At 39.5% G+C, this 11,656-nt stretch overlaps 1 protein-coding gene across 1 annotated transcript in view; it reads left to right on the top strand.

The window, feature by feature from the left end:
* The window catches only part of LOC124023896 (WD repeat domain phosphoinositide-interacting protein 1-like), a 49,386-nt gene that overhangs the window by 22,224 nt on the left and 15,506 nt on the right, over positions 1 to 11,656 (top strand). Inside the window, exons 8-11 of the mRNA XM_046338058.1 lie at positions 5,091 to 5,198; positions 6,463 to 6,541; positions 6,734 to 6,819; positions 10,797 to 10,904. Coding sequence (XP_046194014.1) covers positions 5,091 to 5,198; positions 6,463 to 6,541; positions 6,734 to 6,819; positions 10,797 to 10,904 — 381 coding nt within the window. The remainder of the gene's footprint in view (positions 1 to 5,090; positions 5,199 to 6,462; positions 6,542 to 6,733; positions 6,820 to 10,796; positions 10,905 to 11,656) is intronic.

Here is an 11,656-nt window from a genome sequence, read left to right as displayed (position 1 = left end):
ACCTAATGAACAGGACTAACAGAACACATTAAACACACCTACTGAACAGGACTAACAGAACACATTAAACACACCTAATGAACAGGACTAACAGAACGCATTAAACACACCTAATGAACAGGACTAACAGAACACATTAAACACACCTACTGTAATGAACAGGACTAACAGAATGCATTAAACACACCTAATGAACAGGACTAACAGAACACATTAAACACACCTACTGTAATGAACAGGACTAACAGAACACATTAAACACACCTACTGTAATGAACAGGACTAACAGAACACATTAAACACACCTAATGAACAGGACTAACAGACTAACAGAACACATAACAGAACACATTAAACACACCTACTGTAATGAACAGGACTAACAGAACACATTAAACACACCTACTGTAATGAACAGGACTAACAGAACACATTAAACACACCTACTGTAATGAACAGGACTAACAGAACACATTAAACACACCTAATGAACAGGACTAACAGAACGCATTAAACACACCTAATGAACAGGACTAACAGAACACATTAAACACACCTAATGAACAGGACTAACAGAACACATTAAACACACCTAATGAACAGGACTAACAGAACACATTAAACACACCTACTGTAATGAACAGGACTAACAGAACACATTAAACACACCTACTGTAATGAACAGGACTAACAGAACACATTAAACACACCTACTGTAATGAACAGGACTAACAGAACACATTAAACACACCTAATGAACAGGACTAACAGAACACATTAAACACACCTAATGTAATGAACAGGACTAACAGAACACATTAAACACACCTACTGAACAGGACTAACAGAACACATTAAACACACCTAATGAACAGGACTAACAGAACACATTAAACACACCTAATGAACAGGACTAACAGAACACATTAAACACACCTAATGAACAGGACTAACAGAACACATTAAACACACCTAATGAACAGGACTAACAGAACACATTAAACACACCTAATGAACAGGACTAACAGAACACATTAAACACACCTAATGAACAGGACTAACAGAACACATTAAACACACCTAATGAACAGGACTAACAGAATGCATTAAACACACCTACTGTAATGAACAGGACTAACAGAATGCATTAAACACACCTACTGTAATGAACAGGACTAACAGAACACATTAAACACACCTACTGTAATGAACAGGACTAACAGAACACATTAAACACACCTACTGTAATGAACAGGACTAACAGAACACATTAAACACACCTACTGTAATGAACAGGACTAACAGAACACATTAAACACACCTACTGTAATGAACAGGACTAACAGAACACATTAAACACACCTAATGAACAGGACTAACAGAACGCATTAAATACACCTAATGAACAGGACTAACAGAACACATTAAACACACCTAATGAACAGGACTAACAGAACACATTAAACACACCTAATGAACAGGACTAACAGAACACATTAAACACACCTACTGTAATGAACAGGACTAACAGAACACATTAAACACACCTAATGAACAGGACTAACAGAACACATTAAACACACCTAATGAACAGGACTAACAGAACACATTAAACACACCTAATGAACAGGACTAACAGAACACATTAAACACACCTACTGTAATGAACAGGACTAACAGAACACATTAAACACACCTAATGAACAGGACTAACAGAACACATTAAACACACCTACTGTAATGAACAGGACTAACAGAACACATTAAACACACCTAATGAACAGGACTAACAGAACACATTAAACACACCTACTGTAATGAACAGGACTAACAGAACACATTAAACACACCTAATGAACAGGACTAACAGAACGCATTAAACACACCTACTGTAATGAACAGGACTAACAGAACACATTAAACACACCTAATGAACAGGACTAACAGAACACATTAAACACACCTAATGAACAGGACTAACAGAACACATTAAACACATCTACTGTAATGAACAGGACTAACAGAACGCATTAAACACACCTACTGTAATGAACAGGACTAACAGAACACATTAAACACACCTAATGAACAGGACTAACAGAACACATTAAACACACCTAATGAACAGGACTAACAGAACACATTAAACACACCTACTGTAATGAACAGGACTAACAGAACACATTAAACACACCTACTGTAATGAACAGGACTAACGGAACGCATTAAACACACCTAATGAACAGGACTAACAGAACACATTAAACACACCTACTGTAATGAACAGGACTAACAGAACACATTAAACACACCTAATGAACAGGACTAACAGAACACATTAAACACACCTAATGAACAGGACTAACAGAACACATTAAACACACCTAATGAACAGGACTAACAGAACACATTAAACACACCTACTGTAATGAACAGGACTAACAGAACACATTAAACACACCTACTGTAATGAACAGGACTAACAGAACACATTAAACACACCTAATGAACAGGACTAACAGAACGCATTAAACACACCTAATGAACAGGACTAACAGAACACATTAAACACACCTACTGTAATGAACAGGACTAACAGAACACATTAAACACACCTACTGTAATGAACAGGACTAACAGAACGCATTAAACACACCTAATGAACAGGACTAACAGAACACATTAAACACACCTACTGTAATGAACAGGACTAACAGAACACATTAAACACACCTAATGAACAGGACTAACAGAACACATTAAACACACCTAATGAACAGGACTAACAGAACACATTAAACACACCTAATGAACAGGACTAACAGAACACATTAAACACACCTACTGTAATGAACAGGACTAACAGAACACATTAAACACACCTACTGTAATGAACAGGACTAACAGAACATTTACATTTACACTGATGATAACACCCACCTGCGGGTGAAAATATCTTCAAAGATGTTGACCTCAAACAGCACTATAATTAACACTGACAACACAACCCATAGATGTAACCTCCAGATTGGGGAGACAAGCATGGGAGTGTAGATGTCTGGAATGTAGAGTAGTAGACTCTCATTATGACAGCATTAGAACACACTGAAGACAGGTTTATAATGACACATCTCTCATTATGACATCATTAGAACACACTGAAGACAGGTTTATAATGACACATCTCTCATTATGACATCATTAGAACACACTGAAGACAGGTTTATAATGACACATCTCTCATTATGACATCATTAGAACACACTGAAGACAGGTTTATAATGACACATCTCTCATTATGACATCATTAGAACACACTGAAGACAGGTTTATAATGACACTTCTCTCATTATGACACACTGAAGACAGGTTTATAATGACACATCTCTCATTATGACATCATTAGAACACACTGAAGACAGGTTTATAATGACACATCTCTCATTATGACATCATTAGAACACACTGAAGACAGGTTTATAATGACACATCTCTCATTATGACAGACTGAAGACAGGTTTATAATGACACATCTCTCATTATGACAGGCTGAAGACAGGTTTATAATGACACATCTCTCATTATGACAGACTGAAGACAGGTTTATAATGACACATCTCTCATTATGACAGACTGAAGACAGGTTTATGACACATCTCTCATTATGACAGACTGAAGACAGGTTTATAATGACACATCTCTCATTATGACAGACTGAAGACAGGTTTATAATGACACATCTCTCATTATGACAGACTGAAGACAGGTTTATAATGACACATCTCTCATTATGACAGACTGAAGACAGGTTTATGACACATCTCTCATTATGACAGACTGAAGACAGGTTTATAATGACACATCTCTCATTATGACAGACTGAAGACAGGTTTATAATGACACATCTCTCATTATGACAGACTGAAGACAGGTTTATAATGACACATCTCTCATTATGACAGACTGAAGACAGGTTTATAATGACACATCTCTCATTATGACATCATTAGAACACACTGAAGACAGGTTTATAATGACACATCTCTCATTATGACATCATTAGAACACACTGAAGACAGGTTTATAATGACACATCTCTCATTAAGACATCATTAGAACACACTGAAGACAGGTTTATAATGACACATCTCTCATTAAGACATCATTAGAACACACTGAAGACAGGTTTATAATGACACATCTCTCATTATGACATCATTAGAACACACTGAAGACAGGTTTATAATGACACATCTCTCATTAAGACATCATTAGAACACACTGAAGACAGGTTTATAATGACACATCTCTCATTATGACATCATTAGAACACACTGAAGACAGGTTTATAATGACACATCTCTCATTATGACATCATTAGAACACACTGAAGACAGGTTTATAATGACACATCTCTCATTATGACATCATTAGAACACACTGAAGACAGGTTTATAATGACACATCTCTCATTATGACATCATTAGAACACACTGAAGACAGGTTTATAATGACACATCTCTCATTATGACATCATTAGAACACACTGAAGACAGGTTTATAATGACACATCTCTCATTATGACAGACTGAAGACAGGTTTATAATGACACATCTCTCAATATGACAGACTGAAGACAGGTTTATAATGACACATCTCTCATTATGACAGACTGAAGACAGGTTTATAATGACACATCTCTCATTATGACAGACTGAAGACAGGTTTATAATGACACATCTCTCATTATGACAGACTGAAGACAGGTTTATAATGACACATCTCTCATTATGACAGACTGAAGACAGGTTTATAATGACACATCTCTCATTATGACAGTGTGTGATAGAACAGACAAAGGAATGGCCAGCTGAAATGTTTCAAATGCTTCTTTCATAGCTAGATAACGTAATTTGTGTAATTAAGTTCTTACTAACAGTATGAGTATACAAGAGACTTATAATAACTTCCTGTGTGTGTGTGTGTGTGTGTGTGTGTGTGTGTGTGTGTGTGTGTGTGTGTGTGTGTGTGTGTGTGTGTGTGTGTGTGTGTGTGTGTGTGTGTGTGTGTGTGTGTGTGTGTGTGTGTAGGTACGTCAATATCAGTTCCCTGTCCTTCAGTCCTGACGCCCAGTTCCTCTGTGCCTCCAGCAACACTGAGACCGTGCACATCTTCAAACTGGAACAGCACGGACCCAGGTACACACACACACACATACATAGAAGGGGTCACCCCCAACCTGGCAAGCCTACTCTCTATCCCCCCTCTCTCTACCCCCCCTCTCTCACACACTCTTTCTCTCTCCCTGTCTCTCTATGTGCATTTCCCTGTCTCTCTATGTGCATTTCCCTGTCTCTCTAACCCTGTATCTCCCTGTCTCTCTAACCCTGTATCTCCTGTATCTCCCTGTCTCTCTAACCGTGTCTCTCTCTGTGTATCTCCCTGTCTCTCCCTGTCTGTGTCTCTCCCTGTCTCTATCTGTGTATCTCCCTGTCTCTCTCTGTGTTTCTCCTTGTCTCTCTCTGTGTATCTCCCTGTCTCTCTCTGTGTATCTCCCTGTCTCTCTCTGTTTCTCCTTGTCTCTCTCTGTGTTTCTCCCTGTCTCTCTCTGTGTTTCTCCCTGTCTCTCTCTGTGTTTCTCCCTGTCTCTCTCTGTGTTTCTCCCTGTCTCTCTCTGTGTATCTCCCTGTCTCTCTCTGTGTTTCTCCCTGTCTCTCTCTGTGTTTCTCCTTGTCTCTCTCTGTGTTTCTCCTTGTCTCTCTCTGTGTTTCTCCCTGTCTCTCTCTGTGTTTCTCCTTGTCTCTCTCTGTGTATCTCCCTGTCTCTCTCTGTGTATCTCACTGTCTCTCTCTGTGTTTCTCCCTGTCTCTCTCTCTGTGTATCTCCCTGTCTCTGTGTCTCTCTCCGTGTCTCTCCCTGTCTCTCTCTGTGTTTCTCCCTGTCTCTCTCTGTGTATCTCCCTGTCTCTCTGTGTCTCTCTCCGTGTCTCTCCCTGTGTATCTCCCTGTCTCTCTGTGTCTCTCTCTGTGTTTCTCCCTGTCTCTCTCTGTGTTTGTCCCTGTCTCTCTCTGTGTTTCTCCCTGTCTCTCTCTGTGTTTGTCCCTGTCTCTCTCTGTGTTTGTCCCTGTCTCTCTCTGTGTTTCTCCCTGTCTCTCTCTGTGTTTCTCCCTGTCTCTCTCTGTGTCTCTCCCTGTCTCTCTCTGTGTTTCTCCCTGTCTCTCTCTGTGTATCTCCCTGTCTCTCTCTGTGTTTCTCCCTGTCTCTCTCTGTGTATCTCCCTGTCTCTCTCTGTGTTTCTCCCTGTCTCTCTCTGTGTCTCTCCCTGTCTCTCTCCGTGTCTCTCCCTGTCTCTCTCTGTGTTTCTCCCTGTCTCTCTCCCTGTCTCTCTCTGTGTTTCTCCCTGTCTCTCTCTGTGTTTCTCCCTGTCTCTCTCTGTGTTTCTCCCTGTCTCTCTCTGTGTAGTGGAGAGGAGGAGTGTCCTACCTGGGGATCCTACGTAGGGAAGATGTTCTCTGCAGCCAGCAGCTACCTCCCAGCCCAGGTGTCTTGTCTTATTGGCCTTTTCTCTCTTGTTCCCTGCATGTTTATATATTATGCTTCTTCTTATTCAATACTATTTCAAATATTTGTTTACTTGCTGCACTGAGAGGAGATCTTGTAAGTAGCATGACATTGTACTGTATACACTAGGCTGTATCCTATCGTATGACTGTAAACTTTGATTGCATTTGAGGTGTCTGGCGTGATGAGTCAGGAAAGAGCCTTCGCCACTGTACGCCTCCTAGTGGCCGGGCAGAGGAACGTCTGTACCCTCGCCATGTGAGTTTCCCTGTCTGTGTATTTTTGTGTTTAGGGATTGTGTGTGTGTGTGTGTGTGTGTGTGTGTGTGTGTGTGTGTGTGTGTGTGTGTGTGTGTGTGTGTGTGTGTGTGTGTGTGTGTGTGTGTGTGTGTGTGTGTGTGTGTGTGTGTGTGTGTGTGCTGTATAGGGAGTTGGTGTGTTTTTTTTGTCTCCGTAGGTTTTGGTCTATTTGTTATACAGAGTAGTAGAAAGTAATACACAGTAGTAGACAGTAGTAGACAGTAGTAGACAGTAGTACACAGTAGTAGACAGTAGTACACATTAGTACACAGTAGTACACATTAGTAGACAGTAATACACATTAGTAGACAGTAATACACATTAGTAGACAGTAGTACACAGTAGAGACAGTAGTACACAGTAGTACACAGTAGTAGACAGTAGTACACAGTAGTACACAGTAGTACACAGTAGTACACAGTAGTAGACAGTAGTAGACAGTAGTAGACTGTAGTACACAGTATTACACAGTAGTAGACAGTAGTAGACAGTAGTACACAGTAGTAGACAGTAGTAGACAGTAAATCAAATCAAATCAAATCAAATGTATTTATATAGCCCTTCGTACATCAGCTGATATCTCAAAGTGCTGTACAGAAACCCAGCCTAAAACCCCAAACAGCAAACAATGCAGGTGTAAAAGCACGGTGGCTAGGAAAAACTCCCTAGAAAGGCCAAAACCTAGGAAGAAACCTAGAGAGGAACCGGGCTATGTGGGGTGGCCAGTCCTCTTCTGGCTGTGCCGGGTAGAGATTATAACAGAACATGACCAAGATGTTCAAATGTTCATAAATGACCAGCATGGTCAAATAATAATAAGGCAGAACAGTTGAAACTGGAGCAGCAGCACAGTCAGGTGGACTGGGGACAGCAAGGAGCCATCATGTCAGGTAGTCCTAGGGCACGGTCCTATAGTACACAGTAATACACTGTAGTACACAGTAGTAGACAGTAGACAGTAATACACAGTAGTAGACCGTAGTAGACAGTAGTAGACAGTAGTAGACAGTAGTAGACAGTAGTAGACAGTAATAGACAGTAATAGACAGTAGTAGACTGTAGTAGACAGTAGTAGACAGTAATAGACAGTAGTAGACAGTAGTAGACAGTAGTAGACAGTAATACACAGTAGTAGACAGTAATAGACAGTAGTAGACAGTAGTAGACAGTAGTAGACAGTAATACACAGTAGTAGACAGTAATACACAGTAGTAGACAGTAGTAGACAGTAGTAGACAGTAATACACAGTAGTAGACAGTAGTAGACAGTAGTAGACAGTAGTAGACAGTAGTAGACAGTAGTAGACAGTAGTAGACAGTAATACACAGTAGTAGACAGTAATACACAGTAGTAGACAGTAGTACACAGTAATACACAGTAGTAGACAGTAGTACACAGTAATAGACAGTAGTAGACAGTAGTAGACAGTAGTAGACAGTAGTAGACAGTAGTAGACAGTAATACACAGTAGTAGACAGTAGTAGACAGTAGTAGACAGTAGTAGACAGTAGTAGACAGTAATACACAGTAGTAGACAGTAGTAGACAGTAATACACAGTAGTAGACAGTAGTAGACAGTAGTAGACAGTAATACACAGTAGTAGACAGTAGTAGACAGTAGTAGACAGTAGTAGACAGTAGTAGACAGTAATACACAGTAGTAGACAGTAGTAGACAGTAATACACAGTAGTAGACAGTAGTACACAGTAATACACAGTAGTAGACAGTAGTACACAGTAATAGACAGTAGTAGACAGTAATACACAGTAGTAGACAGTAGTACACAGTAATACACAGTAGTAGACAGTAGTACACAGTAATAGACAGTAGTAGACAGTAGTAGACAGTAGTAGACAGTAGTAGACAGTAGTAGACAGTAGTAGACAGTAGTAGACAGTAATACACAGTAGTAGACAGTAGTAGACAGTAGTAGACAGTAGTAGACAGTAGTAGACAGTAGTAGACAGTAGTAGACAGTAATACACAGTAGTAGACAGTAGTAGACAGTAGTAGACAGTAATACACAGTAATACACAGTAGTAGACAGTAGTAGACAGTAGTAGACAGTAGTAGACAGTAGTAGACAGTAGTAGACAGTAATACACAGTAGTAGACAGTAGTAGACAGTAGTAGACAGTAGTAGACAGTAGTAGACAGTAATACACAGTAGTAGACAGTAGTAGACAGTAGTAGACAGTAGTAGACAGTAGTAGACAGTAGTACACAGTAGACAGTAGTAGACAGTAGTACACAGTAGTACACAGTAGTAGACAGTAGTACACAGTAGTACACAGTAATACACAGTAGTAGACAGTAGTAGACAGTAGTAGACAGTAGTAGACAGTAATACACAGTAATACACAGTAGTAGACAGTAGTACACAGTAATACACAGTAGTAGACAGTAGTAGACAGTAGTAGACAGTAGTAGACAGTAGTAGACAGTAGTAGACAGTAATACACAGTAGTAGACAGTAGTAGACAGTAGTACACAGTAGTAGACAGTAGTAGACAGTAGTAGACAGTAGTAGACAGTAGTAGACAGTAATAGACAGTAGTAGACAGTAGTACACAGTAATACACAGTAGTAGACAGTAGTAGACAGTAGTAGACAGTAGTAGACAGTAGTAGACAGTAGTAGACAGTAGTAGACAGTAATACACAGTAGTAGACAGTAGTAGACAGTAGACAGTAGTAGACAGTAGTAGACAGTAGTAGACAGTAGTAGACAGTAGTAGACAGTAGTAGACAGTAGTAGACAGTAGTACACAGTAGTACACAGTAGTAGACAGTAATACACAGTAGTAGACAGTAGTAGACAGTAGTAGACAGTAGTAGACAGTAGTAGACAGTAATACACAGTAGTAGACAGTAGTACACAGTAATACACAGTAGTAGACAGTAGTAGACAGTAGTAGACAGTAGTAGACAGTAGTAGACAGTAATACACAGTAGTAGACAGTAGTACACAGTAATACACAGTAGTAGACAGTAGTAGACAGTAGTAGACAGTAGTAGACAGTAGTAGACAGTAGTAGACAGTAGTACACAGTAGTAGACAGTAGTACACAGTAATACACAGTAGTAGACAGTAGTAGACAGTAGTACACAGTAGTAGACAGTAGTAGACAGTAGTACACAGTAGTAGACAGTAGTAGACAGTAGTAGACAGTAGTAGACAGTAGTAGACAGTAGTAGACAGTAGTAGACAGTAATACACAGTAGTAGACAGTAGTAGACAGTAGTACACAGTAGTAGACAGTAGTAGACAGTAATACACAGTAGTAGACAGTAGTAGACAGTAGTAGACAGTAGTAGACAGTAGTAGACAGTAATACACAGTAGTAGACAGTAGTACACAGTAGTACACAGTAATAGACAGTAGTAGACAGTAGTAGACAGTAATACACAGTAGTAGACAGTAGTAGACAGTAGTAGACAGTAATACACAGTAGTAGACAGTAGTACACAGTAATAGACAGTAGTAGACAGTAGTAGACAGTAATACACAGTAGTAGACAGTAGTACACAGTAATACACAGTAGTAGACAGTAGTAGACAGTAATACACAGTAGTAGACAGTAGTAGACAGTAGTAGACAGTAGTAGACAGTAGTAGACAGTAGTAGACAGTAGTAGACAGTAATACACAGTAGTAGACAGTAGTAGACAGTAGTAGACAGTAGTAGACAGTAATACACAGTAGTACACAGTAGTAGACAGTAGTAGACAGTAGTACACAGTAATACACAGTAGTAGACAGTAGTACACAGTAATACACAGTAGTAGACAGTAGTAGACTGAATTACACAGTTTAAAAGACTATATCGTAGATCATCCTGACCTGATCCTAGAGTGATGGCCATAAATGTTAGTGTTGTTTGTCCTGTTCCACTGGGTGTCATGGCTGGCTGTGTCCCTGTGTCTGTCTGTCAGGATCCAGAAGCTTCCTCGTCTGCTGGTGGCCTCCTCCGACGGACAGCTGTTCATCTATAACGTCGACCCCCAGGATGGAGGAGAGTGCTTCCTGGCTCAGAAACACAGGTGAGAGGTCATCTCGCGTCAGAGGTCAATCGAGGTCAGAAGCCTTTACAGCTGCTTTGCTAATCAAACAAACTGCTGAAGGCGACATCTGGAAAACCGTATTTATGATGTCATCTGCAACTTATTTATGATGTCATCTGCAACGTATTCAATACCAGACCTAGTATTTATGATGTCATCTGCAACTTATTCAATACCAGACCTAGTATTTATGATGTCATCTGCAACTTATTCAATACCAGACCTAGTATTTATGATGTCATCTGCAACTTATTCAATACGAGACCTAGTATTTATGATGTCATCTACAACTTATTCAATACCAGACCTAGTATTTATGATGTCATCTACAACTTATTCAATACCAGACCTAGTATTTATGATGTCATCTGCAACTTATTCAATACGAGACCTAGTATTTATGATGTCATCTACAACTTATTCAATACCAGACCTAGTATTTATGATGTCATCTACAACTTATTCAATACCAGACCTAGTATTTATGATGTCATCTGCAACTTATTCAATACGAGACCTAGTATTTATGATGTCATCTACAACTTATTCAATACCAGACCTAGTATTTATGATGTCATCTGCAACTTATTCAATACGAGACCTAGTATTTATGATGACATCTGAACTTATTTATGATGTCATCTACAACATTATTCAATACCAGACCTAGTATTTATGATGTCATCTACAACTTATTCAATACCAGACCTAGTATTTATGATGTCATCTGC

The sequence above is a fragment of the Oncorhynchus gorbuscha genome, unplaced genomic scaffold (assembly GCF_021184085.1).
Source record: "Oncorhynchus gorbuscha isolate QuinsamMale2020 ecotype Even-year unplaced genomic scaffold, OgorEven_v1.0 Un_scaffold_1714, whole genome shotgun sequence".
Taxonomy (NCBI): Eukaryota; Metazoa; Chordata; class Actinopteri; order Salmoniformes; family Salmonidae; genus Oncorhynchus; species Oncorhynchus gorbuscha.
The sequence above is the reverse complement of the archived record's forward strand: the minus strand, read 5'-3'. Positions and strand labels throughout refer to the sequence as shown.